General features: G+C 47.2%; 1 protein-coding gene across 9 annotated transcripts in view; it reads left to right on the top strand.

Moving 5' to 3' along the window:
• PEBP4 (phosphatidylethanolamine binding protein 4) overlaps positions 1 to 20,307 on the top strand; it is a 212,133-nt gene that overhangs the window by 20,397 nt on the left and 171,429 nt on the right. For all 9 annotated transcript variants that reach the window (XM_045005909.1, XM_045005905.1, XM_045005914.1 and 6 more), the window contains one exon: positions 959 to 1,091. In XM_045005909.1, the coding sequence (XP_044861844.1) occupies positions 959 to 1,091 (133 nt within the window). The remainder of the gene's footprint in view (positions 1 to 958; positions 1,092 to 20,307) is intronic.

The raw sequence follows: 20,307 nt of genomic DNA, 5'->3' as shown, positions 1-20,307 counted from the left end.
TTATACAGCCCCTGTTATCAGAGCATCACAGTGCCCTATGCCAGATAGGGAAGCATTTTTAGCACCATTTTACAGATGGGGAGAAGAACCAGGGCATGGAGAGACGAAGTGACTTGCCCAAGGTCGCACAGGAAACTTGTGGCAGAGCAGTGAATTGAATTGAGGTCTCCCAAGTCCTTGACTAAAACCTTAATCACAGGGCAATTGGAAGGGAAGCATGTTCCAGCAGAGGGACTCCGATAGCATCTCTTGCTTTTGTGCACCTTTGGAAAATAAGCCACAACAGAATCTAGCAAAATGTTATGACAGTTCAATAATCTGCTCCTAACTACAGGTGGGCAGGAATTTTTCAGTTAGGATGGGCAGGTACACCAGGCGCTAACAATGTGCCAAAAGGTCTTTGAAGATCACAAATGGCCAAGAGCTGGGTTTTAGATCTCAGATCCCAGCTCAGAAAAGGACTTAATGTGATGGATGCTTCCATTGTGCTCTGAGAGACGAACCATTAAAGGAAGTTCAAGGGGGCTGAGAGTTCATTTTCCTTCTAGTATCATGGCCCTGGTTAAGGACCTCATAAGAATGGCCATATTGGGTCAGACCAAAGGTCCATCCAGCCCAGTATCTGTCTATCGACCGTGACCAATGCCAAGACTCCCAGAGGGAGTGAACTTAACAGGCAATGATCAAGTGATCTCTCTCTCCTGCCATCCATCTCCACCCTCTGACAAACAGAGACTAGGGACACTGTTCCTTACCCATCCTGGCTAATAGCCATTAATGAACTTAAGCTCCATGAATGTATCTAGTTCTCTTTTAAACCCCGTTATAGTCCTAGCCTTCACAACCTCCTCAGAAAATAACAGCTGATTCATTCCTCATTTCCCCACAAAAGCAGCCCTACACCACACCACAGTCTTACCCCAGTGTTTCTCTCCTTCTGCCCCTTATTCCTTTTCAGAGGGGACTTGGAAGTTTTCTACCCAGAGCTGGGAGACGTTGGCTGCACATACATCCCCAAGTGCAATCAGTACCGGAAACGGATCAGCAAGGAGTGGCACAGTCCAAAGATTGCATATCCACAGGCTGACAAGGTAAAGCCTAAATCAAGTCTCTTATGTATAGTTGCACTGGGCCATGCTGAAGAATCTGTGGGCTTTTGTCTAGGTATTTGGATTGAGGATTAAACGTGGACAAATTTCTCATGTGATCTTGAATCACAGTTTGCCTTAAATGGGAGGCATTTATTAGAGAAAATAGCTACCGCTTATAGATAGGCACTGACAGGCTTCCACACAGCTCAGGCTCCAGCCTTATTTTCCAAGGACCATACCCCTGCCTGGAACTCCACACTGTGCACAGACTCTAGTGTCTGAATAATACACGGCAAGGAAGTGCATCATTAGGAGACAGTGTCCTTTGGGAATCGGGGAACAGGAATTCAATAGTCAAGGTTTCTTAAAGGACAAGGGCTATCTGTACACTGGGGATCCTAATTTCTTTGTGAAATACTCAGCCATATGCCTCTATAAACTGAAGTTTTTCACTGACCCCCTAAACTGATGGGACTGTAGCTAGTAATCTGTGCTCTGCATAAAACATTCCTCCAGGGAGGGAGTCAAGTGGTTGGTGTTGAGCCCAGAGAGCGTTTAAACTCAGGCGCTCTGCGGGTGATACTTGTGTTGTGGAAGAAAATCAGCTCTTGCTTCAGTCAAGCATCAAAATCCAGCTGAGATGCATTGAGTGAAATAGGAGATTCAGATTCTGGGTGGGACTTTCACAAAAAATTCCTCATTGGTCTCTGTCTGTCTGCTTCTGTTGTCTTCAGTGGAAAAAGCCTCCACTGGCTGCACTGGGAGCAGAGGTGGGCCAACAGGTGCGCATATACCCAGTGGAGCTGGCCCTGGCATCTTCATAAAAGTGCAATTCCATGGCTGTTGGACATAAATGTCAGATCAAATGTAACAATAGGTTCGTTCTTGTAACTGTGCTAATTCACTGATGCTTAACAGGGAGTGCAGCTTGGCTTGCTGCTTCTTGGTTTCCAAATTCCCTAGCAGTTTGGTTCAGATTTCACTTGTATTTATTGTTGAAGATAACTGCTCAGTTGGCTTTTTCTGCCCAATCCTTTCGTCGATGGCTGAAGCCATTTAAAGTAGGCCTTTTTGGTTCTTCTGAAAATATAACAGGGAGTGCTTGTGGAAAATCTCACTGTCTGCACTTAAACCCCGTGAGTTCTATTAAGATATCAGGTCTGCTTTTTACAAACATGATTTTAAATGAGATTTTCTTGCCTCATGTGACACTTGCCTTCCTAGTGACACTTGGGCTATTAAATCTGACCACTTAAACAATTTCCTTTTACTTCTGGAGCTGCTCACTACTTGTATTCTACTGCTCATGGATAACCAAACTAGTCTGATCAGCGGGGTGAGGTATCTTTTACTGGGCCAATTTCTGTTGGCAACAGAGACAAGCTTACACACAGCTCTTCTGCAAAAACAAATAACCCCCAACAACCCTAGGCTGCTCAATTCCACTTTGGTATCTAGTCCGTGTCACTGCCTGACTCTCTCCTGCACTAGTTCAAATCTGCAGGATTTTGGTTGCAAACCAATTGTCTGGCAGATTTTTTTTAAGTTCTCTTGATTGGGTTTAGGTTTGGTTTGAATTAAAGTAGAAATGAACTTGCTATATTACTGGGCCGTGTCCCTGACACTGTTTACGTGCCACTGTCTTGTAAAGGCAATGTTTGGTCTGATGAAACCACTGGCTGCGCAGCCAGAATGAACTGTGGGTTGTTGTAGCAGTGCGTAACTGCAGATTTTTTGTAACTTGTGCAAACCGGACACTTCACACAGTCTTGTTGCTTTATTGGCTGAGGGACGCTGTATAACACTTGCCATTTAAATTGTAGTCTGGAAACAATTGCACCTCCTAGCATTTGTATGTGCATTAGAGGATGACCTGTCCTGCCCATCTCTGCACTGCATTGGTCAGGCGGTAGGAGGTGTCAATCAGATTCAAAGACTAGCTCTTGTTTCTAAACGACACAGCTTGGTGTAGCTGCATTGGGGTCTTTCCCCAGGCTCCTGTGTCCTGTCAAGGGACACATGGAGTGGCTGTACTGCAGTAGCAAGAGTTTTGGAAGAAGTGACTCAGAGCTGCTGATGACCCAGTCCCCTAACCGCCTAAGCAAATGCTCGGCACAGAGCATAAGCCAGTTTTCAGGGCGAGATGGAACAGCAACAGCAGGCCCAGCCCTACAGGAAGCCTACAAGTGTGTTTTGGCTCAGGCTGTTCTCCAGACAAGAGGGAGAGGTGCTGTTGGTATCTGAAAGGGAACAGGAGGGAGGAAGGTTTAGGGGTGAAGTTTGTTCTGGAGATCCATTTCTATAATCAATTACTTGACATCTGCTTTAACCCAGTCAATGTCTGGCTCTTTGCTGCTGGCAGAGGGCCTTTGACATCTGCCTGAGCAGCGCCTCCACTTCAGTCCCTATGGCAATCAAGAACCAGCCTGCGCATCTAGCAACAGCACATCCTGCTGCCTTGCAGGGGCACTGCAGCTTGGGGTCCGTGCTCGGTCCCTCACTCCAGGACTGGGAGTGCTCTGAAACTCAGTGAGGGAGCACCTGGTGTTATCACAGATGCATGGAGTGGCTCTGATGGCATCTGGAGAGAGATCTATCCAAACCACCGGCTGTTTGGAAAAATGCTGAATGGCTCTGGGCTCGGGCACTGGCAGGATGGGATAGGTAGGGGAAGAGAGAATGGAGAGGAAACCTATTCACTGCACTGAGAGTTCCTGGGATGGAGACCCTGGTCTAGGAAAGGGATTCACGGGCTGCTATGCTTTGCAAGCTAGAGGGTGTGAAGCAGGAATAGGGTGACCAGATGTCCTGATTTTATAGGGACAGTCCCGATTTTTGGGTCTTTTTCTTATATAGGCTCCTATTACCCCCACCCCCACCACGATTTTTCACACTTGCTGTCTGGTCACCCTAAACAGGAAGCCCCTGTGGGTGGCACTGGGCAGTGAGATATTGTGGTTGTCAGCAACGTTCTGCATCATTACAGCTCTTGACACCACAAAGAGGGAAACATGACTAAACATGACCCAGCAGTAAATCCCCTCTGCCCTTCTAGTTCTTTCCCACCTGTCTGTTTTGTAACCCAGCTGGTTAACCAAGCCTGCTTGGGGAATAAGCTACTTCTAGCATGGTAGCGACCCCTATTGGGCAATGGATAGAAGCCAAGCTTTTGCTTCGGGTGAGACTTGTTCTGTGGCTGAATGCAGCTGTGCAGGAATAAACCCTGAAGGCTTCATGACAAACTCCAAGGATGGGCTGGGTTCAACCAACCTGACCCAGTGCAGGAACCGGAACCCAAGATCTGAATCTCTCTAATGTTTGGGAGTTTGAAAACTGATCCTGGATCCAATGTTTGCAAATGGGCCCAATCTCCACTTTGCCCAGGTTTGAATTGTGTGTCTCGCTTCCCCATCTCTACTTTTGAACCAACTTGGATGAGTGTCACCGAACAAAGCTTGATGGGTTTAATCCCAGATCTGGGAAACTTTCTGGTGAACCTGAATCTTGGGTGGGCTTTGGAGTGAATTCAAACCTGGGCCTGCCTGGGGGTATCTGTACATTTCAAGAGGGAAGGGTCTCAGAGCCTGGGCTCCAGCCCAAGCCCAGATGTCTACACTGCCCCCCAGCCCTAGCTCCACAAGCCCAAGTCAGCTGGCACAGACCCGCTGCGGCTGTGCTGTGGGCGTTTTATCGCAATGTAGACGTACCCTGAATATCTTCCAGATTCTCTTCCATTGGCTCTTTAAACTGGACTCCTCAATTAGCCAGAGCTCTTTAGGACAGATGAGCAGCAATAGCTTCACTGGCTCAGCCTCTTGGTATTTCCATTCTCTGGCCAGGGAAATTAAAAGCTGGGCCCTGATAAATGGGCCAAAGCAGTCCGCCAGGAGTCTGGTGGGCTATTCAGAGTGGTCCAGGAACAGTGGGATTTGATTACCCTCGTCGTGGCCCGGGGCTGGTCAGACTCAAAGTAAGATACCGTCCCTCTGCCAAGGAGCTTGCAGCCTAAGGCAGACACCGACCGTATGCTGCTCACTGGACAAAGGCTTTTGTCGTTATTCCTTGGGCATTGTCGCTGAAAGGCTTTCAAGAAAAAAGGCATCGTAAGGAGGGTATTGGAATGAAGAGAGGCTATTCCAGGCATGAGTAGTAGCAGAGGGGGGACACAAGGGTGAGATGCAGGCTGCCGGCTAGTTACACAGCTAGGAGATCTGAGACAGCTAGATAGGAGCTTCACTTCCTATCCAGCCATAAAGGAGAAATAAACAGCTGAATGTTACCAGAGCACGACCATCACTGTAAGCCAGCACGCTTAGCCTGGTGTTTTTCCTGCTGCAGCATGTATGTTGCAAACCAGTAAATAACCTTGGGACTGATACCAGCGCTTCCAAACTTTGCATTGACTTTCTATGGGTGTAAAGGACTACACTAGGCTGTGCAGAATCTGACTTGTGCTGTTTAAAGTGCAGCATTCTCCTTCTTCCGTTCTGCATTGGAGAGGTGGGTGTGGTACAGCACGTGGGGATGCTGTTGCATGAGCAATTTGCAAGCCATGTGAAATGCTTGCTGTATTTGTAGAAGGCTGCTAGATGGCACCATTGACCTTTTATTCTCCTTGCAAGCACTCCAGGGAGAATGGAGATGGAATGGGGCCAGGGATGCTCGGGTTACTCAAGTAGCAAGTGCTCTGGGTTCTTTTATGACCACGTGGTCAAGACCTCCCGCTTGCATCTCATCTGAAAGGCAGCAGGGTGCTCCTAAAACCACTTGAAGAATCACCATTGCTGCCCCGGAGTGGTACACAGGTCTTCCATTCTAATATAGAGTAGCCCTGACCTTGCTTTGCAGCTAACAGGCTCACATTGCAAAGTGACCGTCCTAAAGGATATGCAAGCAAACAAATATCCACAGTCCATTGACTCCTCTTCTTAATACTTTTTCTGTATATCTGATAGAACACGGAGATGTCCTGGTTTCCTGTTGATTACTGTGCCAGTCACTCTTTTCAGCACTGAAAACACAGCAGCAGCTGGTGCAATGCTGAGATGCAATTGACACAGAAGAAACTTTAAGCTGGTACTCTGGGGTGGGGTTTACTGCACAGTTGATAAGCCCCTGGGTTGAGAACCAGTTTCACTGGCCACTTGGTGGTAATAAGGAATCTCCCTCCATGTTGCCCAAGTTGCATGAAGTACAATTCTCCTGAAAAGAGGGGGGGGGGAACCCCTCAAGCAGCCATCAGTGAGGTGTTAATATGCAGCACTTGCATATGGCTCTTCATCCATTGCTCTCAATGCACTTTAGAAAGGGGAGTATTGTTACTGGCGTAGATGGGCAGTGACTTTCTCAAGGTCAATCAGCAGGCTAGTAGTAGACCTGGGGATAGAACCTTTCTCTTCAGAGTGCTTGTCCGGGGCTCTTGCCACTAGGCCTCGCTGCCTAGACAAAGGGCCTGATTCAAGTGAGAGTGCACTGGTGTAACCAAGGCCAGAAACTGGCCTGCAGAATCTAGTGATGGCCCATGAGGAGCTCGCTCCTCATGGGCCTTTCCAATCCCAGGCTGAGTTGCTAGGGTTGGGGCAGTTTAGAGGGTGGGGAGAAGAATCTAGGTACCAGTAAACTCAAGCAGATTTTGTCCGGAGTCCCTGAGATGCAATGAACGTGGGAGCCCAGGCTGGTGTTTCTAGCACCTCTTCCTCAGGGTAAGCCCCACTGTAATGCTAGAACTGGTGGCATTAGAAAATAGAAACAATCCACAAAACCCCATTTAACCCAGCACAGTGGAAGATTGCTCCTCCTAATCTGGACATCAAGCCTGTTGGCTTCTAGCATCCCAAGTGACAAGTCTTCAGTCTCTTCTCTTTGAGACACAACTCCATGGTTCAACAGTTCTCACTATTTGGACAAATGCCCCAACTTTCTCTTGTTTACTGAGTTTTACTCTCTGTCCTCCTAGTTTGACCCTCTTTGTATAAACTGCTTTCGCAACACGCTTTTGGAGCCACTGGTGTCATGCTGGGATCAACCAGCAAGGGGTGCTGCATGAATGCTATATACTGCAGGCTTTTCTCCCTAAAGAAGTGTGTGTGGCAGGCTGGCTGGCTGACTAACCTGCTCCTGAACAGCTTGGTAGGTTTCCAAATAAGTCTTTCAGAGAGACAGAAAAGCACACAATGTGCTGGGTTTTGCAGCACGTTATAGTATTTTATTTTTCAGCAAGGGGCAATCCACAGGGAGATCTGAAACGCAGAGCTGACTCTAAAGGGCCGTGCTTTTGTATATATTCTTAACCCTTGAATGCCTTAGGATGCTTTTGAAGTTTGGAGGAGCTCTTGTAATGTCCGTTTCCAACAAAAGGAATTGCCTGCAGGTGAGATTGTCTGTCTGGAATTGGTAACTAGTGTTTGATCAGGGCTGACCCCAGCCACTGGGTATAGCTGATTTAAGCTAGGCTCCAGATCTGCAGTGTGGTGTGGTTACTCATGGTGTTCAGGTGGAACAGGAGGTGCTTCCTTCTGTGGATTCCCGTAGGTGTGCCCTCTGATGGACATCCCAGCAGGTGATAGTGTTTCTCATGCTTAGAACTGGGTTTTGAGGGTCAGGATTCAGGGGTTCTTCCCATCTGTCACTGACTCACTGTGTGAACTTGGCAAGTTGCTTCACCTTTCTACCTCCATTTCCTCATCTGTAAAATGGGGATAATGATACTGATGGGTGTTTTGCTACTTGATTGTTAAATTCTTAAGAAAGAGCGAAGTGTAGAGCTGATCAGGATTTTTTCCTTTTTTGGTTAAATGAAATATTTTTTGCAGGAAGTGTCTTGCTTACAGTGGAAAGTTGGAGGCCAAATTCTACATGTATGTTCAGAAATCCTGCTGTGGTGATCCTTGGTAAATAAGATGTTTCTTCACAGGGCAAATTTCAGTCTCTTCCTGATTTGCTCCTTTTAAAGCCAGTGTTTGGCCTGAACGTGGTACCATGTTTCTGTATGAACAAGGTATCGAACCTTTTGATGGGGTGTCAGAGAAAATGGGGTCAGTAGCCACTCAAAATACCTGGCACATGGGACCGACTGGGCTTGCGGGGGGGGGGGCGGGGTGGGAAGAGGGGGAGAGAACAAGAAGACACCAAGGTGTAAATTGTGGGGAAGTTTCACTTTTCCAATAAAATGAGTGTAAAGCGTTTTGACTAGAGGACAGGCTATAAGCAAAGACAATCCTGAAGTCAAGGGAAGGAAGTGATGCAGAGCTACCTTTCTGTCGTCCTGGTATCTGAGTGTAGGGTGACCAGATGTCCTGATATTAGGGGCCTTGTCCCAATTTTTCACACTTGCTATCTGGTCACCCTCTCTGGGTGCTTTCCGGTGACGCATAAAGCCAGGGATGTTGGAGTTATCCATGGCTTTGCACACTCTGAGATACTCCTCCTCCCCGTGCACAGTAACACACAGACGCTGCTTTGCAGTGTGTGTTCAGGACACACAGGGGTCCATCCAATGCAACATCTCAGTTTCCCTGCAGTTTGTTAGCACAGAAGCCAGTTGACCTCCTGGCAAGGATTGAAATCCAGTCTCAATCTAGTCATTGTGTATCCTGTGTGATTTCCATGCAGCCATCTTTGAAGATGACCCATCAGAGGACATAGAGCAGTTGATCTTGCAGTGTTGGTGGCACTGCTATGATCGGTGGTGGTGGTTGTCTGCTGGCCTAGTCTGTAGAGTGTGCCCACTGAACTTTGCTTTTTCCCCACATTTTCCCCTAGCCTGCTTCCTCTACAAACGTTACCTCTTGCACTGGGGTGTGGTGCCTCTCTCTTCCTGTCCTGGGAAGGGGTGTGCTATCTCCAGGGGTGGCTGAGTCTCTCCACCTGCAATGGGGAGAGGGTGTGGTATCTGTGGGGAGAGCTACACCTGTGCTAGTGGAGTGGGATCAGCTCCCCTCCTGAAGTGGGTGGAAGCCAGCAAGTGGAAACTTAAGTAGCACGCGCTCCAAAGTTAGCTTTGCATTTTGATTGCAGAATGACTGTGCGGCTAAGGCGCGGGACTGGGTGTCAGGACTCTGGGATTCTGTTCCTAGCTCCACTGCAAACTCACAGGCCAACTTCAGGCAAGTCACTTGCACTCTCCATGCGCCAATACCCCATGCTCACCTATTGGTGCTGGAACTGGCTTAAAGTGGTTTCCATGATATACAGGGTTTACAATTTTGGTTCAATGGTTCTGTTCCAGCACCCCATGTGCAAAATGTGGACCATAATAATGGAGACAGCAAGGCTAACTTATTAAGGCGTGTCATGTTCCTGATGATCCTGGGCAGGAAGATGAAAGGGGTGAAGGGTTCTCATTCACTGCGATCGCATAGCTCTTTAAATGAATCTGACTACACATGCAGGTGCTGGCAGATGGCAGCGAAGGGTGATTCTCTTTCTAACCTCTGAAGCCTCCAGCTGTGCAGCTCAGGCATTGCTGCAGCCCCACAAAGAGGATGCTACGCTTTATCTCAGGAGGCACTTTCAGGCTGGGGTCTTGCGTTTGGGCCTGTCAGAATTTTCTGGGGAAGTGACGCTTTTGGGGCTAAAGCTGCTCACGCCTAAATTCTCAGCCCAGAGATGTGTGTGACTGTTCAGCTGAGACTGCCGACAAGGAGGCCAGGTTCAGTGGAGTGATTTTTTTTTTTAAATTATTATTGGGATGTGGACTCCTCTGCCATTAGAAACTGGGCTGAGATCCAACCAAACTTGTTTCACAGGTGGTCTGGCCAAGAGGTATTTGGATTTTTTTTTATTTTATTATTATTATGTTTTAAGATAAACAAACACAGATGCTATTGGCCAGCTGTTAGACACCGTCGGCTCCAGCTATTAGCAACCCCATCTTGCATAATGTGTGCCTTCTCACTGACCCATGTGGTCAGATTCTCAGCTGCTGTAAATCACTATGGAACCACTGAAGCAAATGGTGCTGCACCAATCTGCACCCGTGGAAGATTTGGCCCTATTTGACGACTCCTCCTCCTCCTTGGTTTTAGCTATTTCTCTTTAATCTGTGTTGATTTGGGGGGGATAACAAAATGTCCAAGCAACCCCCAAGCTCAGGGCCCAATTTTCCCTGTGACTAGCACATGACTTCCTGAGTAGTCCCACGGCAGTCCTTAATATTTGAGCTCTCTCAAGTGACAGTAGAACTGCAGTATGCACACCCTGTGCCTACACAGTGCTTAGATACATGGGGACGGGCCAGAGATCAGAACTAGAAAGACAATGAGGAGCAGAGACCATTTTGGCCTAACTTTCAGAGATGCTGAGCTCCGCCACCACCCACCCAGCTCTTGCTCATTTCACTGGGCATGGTTGGCGCCCTGCCTCTTGGCAAATCAGGCCATTTTGGGGATTAGTCTGCCGTGAAACGGGGATGAGGTGCTTAGACTTCGCAGGCTCTTTGCTTGTCAAAAACTAGGTAGTCTTGTCTGTGCGCCAGTGGCTTAGCCCGGAGGACAGTCTCGTTACTGTCCCATTAGGGAATCAGTGACTCCTGGGTTTGGAGTCCAAGACAAACTACACGAGGGGCGGGGCTCAGTGAAAGCAGCAGAAGCTTTTAAACAGGAAGACTGTGCAGCACCTCACGTGATTTGGGCCCCTGCTGTCGCCTCTGTCAGAGGATGCACTAGCTGCTCTGATAGCCTTCCACTATGATCTTTACAAAGCTAGCACCAGGCATAGCCTGTTGAGAATAGGGCTTTGCCATCAACAAGCTAACCCAACTGCTAGCTACCCCATTGGGTGGGTTGTCTGTCTCTCACTCTCCAGTTGGGGGATGTGCTCTCCAGAGCAGCATTAAACATGACTCCTTTTGGTGGAGGAACTAGCTTTTAATTCACACGTGAATCTGTCTGGGAGATGCTATGAAAGTCTCTTTAGCATTTGATCTTGAGAAGAATAAAACTTTCTCCAAGCCAGGAGAGATTGTGGCAACTGACTGCCTCCAGAATGTCACTGTCACCAGCCGGTGTTAAGTCAGATGGGATGGAAAAAATGGACTTTTGAGAAAAGGCGGCTGCTTATCCATCCCACACAGATTTAAATGGGTGGAAATTCCTGCACTGTGATCGTTTTGAGACTAAGAGCTTAGCAGGGAAGAGGGATGGTACTAATGTTGAGGCTCTGCACTGGAACTTGGGAGATATCCATTGCCCACTTGTTACATTTTCGAGCAGGCATCTTCATGCTTTCTCCCCCTGCTGCCTCGCACACTTTGGACAAGCTCCCTGTAAACCTCCCCAAGCCACCTTGTTGGCCTCAGACCTGCTCCTTTGCCAAGATGTTGACAAGAAACATAACCGAGTAGACCACTGGTGTGCTGAGACACTGCCTCTCACGCTGACCAGTGCTGTTTCCTTGTGCTCTGTTGTCTGTCTGGCTGTTGCTCTCAAAGGCCCCAAGAGTTAAAGGTGTTTATAAACTTTCAGTGTCCAACATTAAACAATAGTAGGTAGGTTTGGAGTTATTTTTAAACAGAGCTCTTGTTTTTTTGTCAGTGATGTGGCGAACACACTAAAGCATTCATTCAAATGCAAAGTTTACTGATTAAATGTGAGAAATTAAAACAAACATTTATACTGAAACTGTAGCTGAGTGATTGTGCCCTGCAAACTTAGGCAGACTGTATCAAAGTCTCTTCTTTTGGAGTCAAAATATCAGTGTCTCTTATTTTCAGAGCAACCTTTCTCTGAGGAGGAAAAAGTAAATTTTGCTCTGTTCTCATGTGACGCATGTTCACTGATCCTGTTCTCAGCAAGCAGACAGACACGAGGAGGAGAGAGGATAGAAAAGAGGGGTGAAGTACAGTTGTTTGTTTGTTTGTTTTTTGGAACACTGGACCGCTGGTTAGTTGGGAGTGGATGCTTTGGCTGACAAGTTGACCATGGCACCTGCTGCTCGGAACCTAGTTAGTTACGATCTGGTCAGGGCTGTCATCTGGTTTGATTCTTTCTCCTTAGACAAGGCAGGCTTGGGAGGATGCAGTTTAATTGATTTCAGGATTTGATGAAAAGCCAAGAGTGAGACAGAATAGGAGGCAAGAAACAGTGGGGCAGAAAAGAACACCACAAGGAAAGGTAATACAATGCAGAGTCTCACATGCTTTTGTGCCACTGGTGATTGAATATCTCTGCTGGTGGGCTGAGGACTAGATGTCATGATAATGTGGTGACTTTGAGCACTCATAGGTGAAAACAAAGTTCCTTAAAACTTCCCCCCTCAAAAAAAATCTCGTTAAGAGCCCCAAAGGGAGGCAAAGTGGGTGGCATAGTTCAACCGTGCCCTCCCACCCTGTATTATTTTGTCCATCAGTTAGGCCTAATATTCATCACACCAATTTTCATTGGTTAAGTTCCAGCTCCAGATCACTTGTTTTTTAACAAGCACAGTTTCCACAGTCCTTGGATTGTATCAACGTGACCTTTTGTTCGGACTAATTTAGTCAGTCTGGTTCTCTTGCACCTGTTTGTAATGTTCTTTATTGAAAATAACATGACCTACTTTCTGTGGTAAATTCCTAAGCAGGCAAACGTTATAGACCAATTGTTGCAACAGCTCTCCAGTCAGTCTGTCTCTATCCACCTGGTCTCTCTCCGGGACAGGGACTTTTTTTTTTGTTCTGTTTGTACAGCGCCTAGTGTGATAGTGCCCTGGTCAGCAATTGAAGCTCCTAGCTGCTACCCCAATACAAATTAATATTGGAGTTCAGTTCCTGGCTCTGCCACAGTTGTTGTGAAACTTTGGGCAAGTCATCCTTTGGGGCGGGGGGGGGGAGTTTTGTCCCTGGACCAGCAGAAGGCTACCACTTAAGGCCAACAGTATCAGGTGAAGTGGGACTTAAGTGTTGTATAGGCCTTGTCCAGGGATGCGTTTCAGCCTTCTGCACCACAGTGTGTCTGTGAGATGGGTCTAATGATGATTCCTACCTCTCAGGGGTGTGGCAAAGCTCCTCAAAGTGTTTGACGCACTTGCGCACAATTCTGCAGAGATGTGGGGCAGGCATATGGACAGGTGAGTGATCAGACATCTCTGAACGCTAATCTCCTCTGTGTTTACAGTAGCTAGGACAAGAACCCACATTCCTCAGAGCCCAAGCTTCCCCCTAACCTACTTGGCTTTAGGAAGACACTTTACCCCATGGGCAGTTGAATGTATATTTGTCCATTATGAGGGTTTTTTACCCTCTGAAGCATCAGATGCTGATCATTATCAGAGTTGAGAATCCAGAGATGATGGGCTAGGGTTCCTATTCCCCTCTGCTCACTTCTACAACCAGGTGTGAACAGAAACTTTCAAACTCTACGAAGTTTGGATGATAGTTTCTGATTGGGTTTAGAAGAGCCAGGATAGCAGTCATTGGAAAGTATCGGAGTCTGATCCGTAACCAAATATTGCAAGCTGTTGGCTATTCATTTACCAAACGATCCTTTGGTGATGCTTTGGGGGCTTGTTAGCAGAAATCCTCACAAAGAGGAAAAGAAGAATTAATCTCGTCTTCTGGTAGCTGCTCAGCTATCAGTAGCCTCCCACCAGGAAAAGAAGAATGGCTCACAAAAATATAGGAAGTTGTTATAGGAAAAACTGAAACGCGCCTTTTATATAAACAGCAAAGCAGTCCGAGGACAGATGCCTAGATATTTTTATTACCATTTATTCAATACTTAAAGTACATTCTCCTGCCAAAAAACAGACCCCCTCCCCCCACAACTCGCCAACTTCTCTGGGTATTAACATTTGATAGACATGCCTGTTGTGTTAAATGTGTAATCAGAGATTTCACTCACTTTATTAAAATCACTAGAAATGCCATGTCCTAGATGTTGTAATGAGGCTTACTCTGTAACAGCGAGCACCCCATTTAATCAGTGGCTCTTTCTGTTTATATTCCTGCATAATTTAGCTTTTGTTTAAAGAGACCTGTTGTCATGATGGTTTTGTTGCTGATATTTACATGGCAAGGACTGGTAAACCTGTTAATGCTTCTGAAATAAGAGTGCCAGGAAACAATGGAAAAGACTATCCTCCTCTCCCCCACGTGCCCCCCCCACCAGTATTTTTAGCCCAAAATCTTGGGCTTCAAGATCTTGCAGTTATTGAGGGTGTAAAGGTTTGGAGAAGCTCGCGGAAAAAGGCCACACTTCATTTATTTCTGAGCAGCTGTGGTACAGCTGGGGAGCAGGGGGAGGGAGCAGTATGGAGAATGCTTGATCTAGTGCTTAGTCAGAAACCCCTAATCCTGACTCTGGAAATTTTTGTCCTAAGTGACTCGACAAAAGTATCAAAGTGGCCAGGGATTTGATTTTTATTTTTCCTTTTGAAATGGGTAGTGGCCAACTTGAGGCACCTAAAACCTAATTTTTGGAGGTGTCTGGCACCAGTGACTTCAGCTGGATGCTCTGCACTTCTGACAGGCCCAAGCTTTCTCAAGTGGGGCTTCCAAACAGCGAGGCCACTCTTGAAATTCTTGGCCTCCCTATGCATGTACGATGGGGTCAGGCTTCCTGCCTCGCAGGGCTGGCCTCAGATGTATCTAGCTAAGAGACCATATCCTGCTCCTCTTGCTCACCTAGGGGGTTGCTGGCATGTGTAAGAAGAACTGAATTTGTCCCGGGGTTTGTGAACAAAGTCGTAGGGAGCAGCTTTATTCAAACATTCTCTCTGGGTGCACTAAGGCTGGAGGAACGTGTGGTCTAACCAATCCTTGTTTGTCTTCTCATAGTAGAACATAAGAGAGTTGGTAAGTCTAAGGAATAAGGCCCTGAACACTATTGTAAACTGAGGCAGGGATGTCGTTGCTCTCTGTTTTTGGGGGGCTTTTAGGGCTAACTTCATTTGTTTCTCTATTTTCCTGTATGGAATGCAGGTTTCATTACATGGTGTCAAGTATCAGAGGGGTAGCTGTGTTAGTCTGGATCTGTAAAAGCAACAAAGAGTCCTGTGGCACCTTATAGGCTAACAGTCGTATTGGAGCATGAGCTTTCGTGGGTGAAAACATGCATCCGATGAAGTGGGTATTCACCCACAAAAGCTCATGCTCCAATACGTCTGTTAGCCTATAAGGTGCCACAGGACTCTTTGCAGGTTTCACTACAGTGAGTTTCAGAACAGCCTTGAACTGTCAACTCCCAAAGATGAAAAGCACCACCGCTGCAAGCTGCTTTTGCCAGTTGCGCTGAGCTGGGGCTGCAGGAGCAGCCTGCTCCGGAAAGCTGACATGCAAAGGCATGTAAGCCTCAGACACCGACTGGTTAAAAATCAGAGGTTTTAAACCCCCCTCTGCCTGTGCTGCTAAAGTTCTTATTGAAACAGAATTTTCAAGGGCTGATTTTACCTTTCCCCTACTGAAGCTGGCTGGGCTGAGCATGGGAAACTAGATTGGCTGGTTATTTCGCTCTTCACTGAGGCTTTCAGGGCTGGCTCTCCAGGGCCAGCACGATGTTTTGGCTGTAGGGGAATGAGTGACTCCAGCTACTTCTGCTTCATTGTGACAGAGCCAGGAATCCCCAGCTGAGATCAGGGCCCTGTCATGCTATGTGCTGCACAGATGCATCGTGAGAGATGGGGCCTGTTCCAAAGAACTTGAAATCTAAACCACCAAGAGTGGGATGGGAAACAGGTACTAAGCAGGGAAGTAACTTGCCCAAGGTGACACACTGGGTCAGTTGCAAAGCTGGAAACAGAAACCAGGAGTCCTGACAGCCTAGTGCCCTATGCATTGTTATATAGTTTCCCTTGCTGTAATTTTGGATTCCTTTCCTGGTTTACGTAGGGTTTGTTTTTCAAATTCAAATGTTTATATTTGTGTGTTAGGCCACTTAAAAAAAAAAATCTAAATATAGTCTACCAAATGCCTCGCTTCTCCAAACATCACTTTGGGGGAAGTTAACATGCAGATAGTTTTCTATTTGCCATCATTCTTTCTTTTAAATAAATAAAATTGAGTATCTTTGTCTACAAGCAGAATGCTCAGTACAATAAAAGTTTGTTTGCAAACTAGCGCTATCGGGGATTTCCCAAAATCAGTCTGTATCTGAAACAAGAATCTTAAACCACTTCTTGTAGGGGAATGAATTAAACTGCTTGCATCCCCTGGAGGTAGGATAGGAGTAGTCTAAGTTGAGACTGCTGGGGAAGAAGAGGCCCACAATGGTAAAGTGACTCTTTACCCAAGATCAAGCAAGCAGTTGGTGTCGAGAATAGAACCCAGGGGTCCCAATTCCTACTTCAAGAGCTATACCACCGCTCCTTCCAGATCTGGGATTAGAGCTGGGAGTTGACTCCTGGGCTGCTCCTCTTACTGCTAGGCCACATGAGGGGCCTGTGCTTTAGAAGCAGAAGGATCTGCTGTCTATCCCCACTACTGGTGTAAAGGGCTAAGTAGGTGTGGAATTCAGCATGGACCCAAGCTGTGAACAGCCAAGGGACTAACACGTGCATGGAAGGGTCTGTGATGGCAGGATTGGGCGAGGTGGCTTCAAATGGGCTAGCCCCCTGGGATGTCGTAAAGATTAGTCAGTGTTCGTGCAGCGCTGTGTGGAGCGAAGCGCTATTGGCATTGCTATTAACGCATCTGAGAGCGGGGAACAGCAGCCCTGTTGAAAGGTCCCCCTGCCGAGGAGTCGCAAACTTCACACTCCACCATGAGGGGCTTTCCAGAGCCTGCAGCCTCGAGCAGGAAGTCAGAGCTAAGTGGGGGAACATCTGGATAGACGGGAAATGCTCCCTCCTTGTCTCTCAGATGCCTCAATATTGCTTTGCTCAACCAAAAATAAATTGGAAAAGAAAATTGGACATTGCATCAATTTGGAGCAAGTTTATAAATTCTGCAGCTAAGCAATCCCAATAGAAAATGATAGATCGCCCGTGAGCGCGCAGTCCCTGCGGTGATGTATAGCCGCATTAGCTGAAATGCCGTATTACATGATTCTGCTTTATTACCAGTGTTGGTGGCAGACAGAAAAACAGATTACACTTGAGATCAAATCGATAGGAACTTTATTTACTGGCCTTTTAAAAACATATTTCTGCACTTTATAAAAACATACGGTAGATGCTATTGATAGAGCTTGTCTGCTTGTTAAAAAGCAATTTACCCACAGCGATTGTTTTTAAGCTGCAATTTACGACATTACCTTTTACCTACTCTTCCAGACTTGTTTTCATCGTTGCATTTGACGACTTCCTTAGAGGTTTCTTTGGGCTGTAATGTTGTTCGCTTCGGGAGGGTGGACTCTGCTGTAGCGCAGGGCTTTGTTCTTGCTCCTGCTTCGTTACTTCAATAATTAGCTGGATGGTGCTGCACGTTTGTGGTGAATGTTGGGGCCCCATGTATGCATGGAGGATTAGCCTGTATTTGTCAGTCAATAGCCAACATAGCAACAGCAAGGTGGACCTCAGCTCAGTTACTGGAAATTGGCTGCACTTAATTTCAGTATCAAATGGGGTAAACTCAGTCTCTTGGGTTGCTGGCCATTGATGGCTGGCTCCCAAGTACCAACCGGGCCAAGGGTATCTTTGGGCTTATTAACTTCGTATCTCATAATGTAGAGAGCCTTGACTAGAGCCCCCCCCTCTCTGAGCACTGAGGCTCTATCCAGCTGCTGTTCTCGGTTGGTATCTTGTGTCCCTGCCCCGGTAGTTAGTTGGGGAATGTGGGCCAGGAAAATGTTTTGTTTTAATAGTGGTTTCCATTCTCTAAAATCAGGGCTTTATTTTTCCACGGCAGAATGGACAGGTGCTTCTTGTGATGCTGAAGTGCCATATAGCCATGCAATAGGCCAAATGACTGCGGGGCATATTAGCCTTGTGAGAGGACTTGTGTTCTTCCTGGGACGTGCCAAGAACTACAGATGGGAACCCTGATAGCTGGAACTTCTGATGCTGGTGCATGCTGTGGTCAGAAAACGCTAGCTCGGGTGCCTCGGCTCACCAGCTGTAAGCGAATGTACATGCTGCAGGCAAAGCAGGATAACAGCCCTTCAAAGGACAGTGGATTTGTTTTTAAATAGCCCTCCTGAAGTGGCCTGAGGGGTGGACTGGCTTAGTGGTGAGAGCGGAGCGGCTGAGTCAGGGCTTCTGGGTTGTAATCTTCCCTGTCGCCATCTTGCGGCGTGACCCTGGGCAAGACACTTACCCAGCTATAATCGGAGTATAATGCTTCGCAACCACAGGGTGTGGAGGATTCAAGCACGTAAAGCTCTGAGTTCCTGGGATGCAAGATGCTGCACAAGGGCAAAGTGTGTGTGTGTGCAAGCAACTGCAATACACAGTATGTGGAGGGCCAGCCCAGTTAGTCTGGTTGGGTTTTTTGGGTGTCCATTTTTTTAACAAGGCTGGTAGACTTATTTGCAATAAGGCCACTCACCCTCTGAAAATAATCCTGTTCTGCCAAGTGGCTTCCACTGTATCTCCTGGCCCATGTGACTAAACCACGATACAATGTGCTTGTGAGCCGAGCAGGGCATGATCCAGCCCCACCAGTGAGTGTGCTACGTGCTCCTAAGCAACAAAGAGCCAGGTGGATCTTGCCACTTGCTTCTCCGTTCCTTTGTGACAGGGCAGGTGGATGTTATAACTGCAGCTCGTTGATTGGTGTCCTTACAACAGCCCTCGCGGGTGCAACTTACTCTGTTCATTATAAATCCATCTGAGAGTTGCCCTGGAAATGACTCCGTCTCCATCCCATGGGGAAACTGCCCTTCAGTCTTAACCTAGCAGCTCAACCTGTAATCCCTCAGGACCATTGCTCTTCCAGGAGTCTGCTACCCAGAGGACCATGTGCAGTGTGACATGTGCCCATATTAGTTTCCCAGGGTCATACTAACAGGATTGCATTTTCAGTGTGGAGTGCTAGTGTAGATAGCACTCTGGCGCTCTTCCTGCTGTGCAATCAATCCTACACAATGGCTTTAAAATCTTGGGCAGTTGATGAGCATCAGCACTCCCAGCACGGCTATGAAGTGCAGTTGTAGGAGACTTCCCTAAAATGTCTATTGCAGACAAAGCTCTAGGGTGCAGGGGAGCTTTTAAGCTGTGGTCTGATCAGAAGAGATGTGTAAAATGGCGTGTGTTGCTCTGAATTTGGCATTGGTGTCTTGTGCCCACCAGGTACTCGGTGTCAGGACTCTTCTTATTTTGAAGGGTCTTTATTTTCTGTTCTCATATGGTATCTGTGGCCGTTTTTTAATTGTAAGATTGTACCCATGAATTAATCTGCCTTTTTAATGAAAGGAGACAAGAGTCTACTTAATTTCATAAAGGAGACGAGCTCTGTTTGTGTCATCTAGTAAACTGGAGTTGGTCCAAGAAGGGGATTTGGGTTGTGTTCAGGTTAAACTCAACTTTTTTTTTTTTTAAAGAAACGTTCCTGACAGTCTGTGCATCTTCATTTCATGGGACTCGCTAGGTTAAGAACCGATTGGAGTGGGCATTTCAAGAGATGATAGACTAAAATTACTCCATTAGCCCAAGCACCTAGTGAGGGACCCTGTACTGCCCTGCAGGAAATAGTTGGATTCCCTAGCTCTGGTCTCTCGCTTGCCAGACTGACAAGGGTTGGGCTTTGCCCCCTTAAAAGTGGGCAGAATCACCCTACAGTGAGTCATCACTCCACTGTGGTGTTGTGTGGCTGTGTTCTGGCAGAATACCGATTTCAAAGCGCTTCTTATCCACTGCACAGCTCTGCAGTGTGGGCCGGGGGCTAGAGCCAGACCCTGGGGGACTTCTTATCTAGCCATCTCACACTCATCACTGAGCAGGAGGGCTGATGGTCACACCTGTGCACCACTGAAATTCCTATGTTGAGGACTGAAGAGGGAGGTGAGCAGCATGTAGACTTTGTGCTGGCTTTCTTAAGTCCAGATACTCAACAGACCTTGGCGCGCTTGGCCTGGAGGTCTACTGCCAATCTGGCCCCAGCTGTGGGGGCTGAGCACCTGAAGAGGAAACTCCTCTGAACTCGCTTCAGAATCTGGCCCTTAGGCAAATTGCCTCAACCATTCTGCACCTCACTTTCCCCACATCGGAAATGGAGATAAACATTGGCCTGCCTCAGGGGAGGGGAGCAGGGGGAGCCTGGGACTTAATTAGCCGCTTGTGCAGCGCTCCTAGGATCCTTGATGAAAGGCACTAGAGAAGTGTAAAGTATTTCACCACGTGCCCTGGTTCTGCAGCATGGGAACAG

The sequence above is a fragment of the Mauremys mutica genome, chromosome 2 (assembly GCF_020497125.1).
Source record: "Mauremys mutica isolate MM-2020 ecotype Southern chromosome 2, ASM2049712v1, whole genome shotgun sequence".
Classification (NCBI taxonomy): Eukaryota; Metazoa; Chordata; order Testudines; family Geoemydidae; genus Mauremys; species Mauremys mutica.
This window is presented reverse-complemented; position numbering and strand designations above follow the sequence as displayed.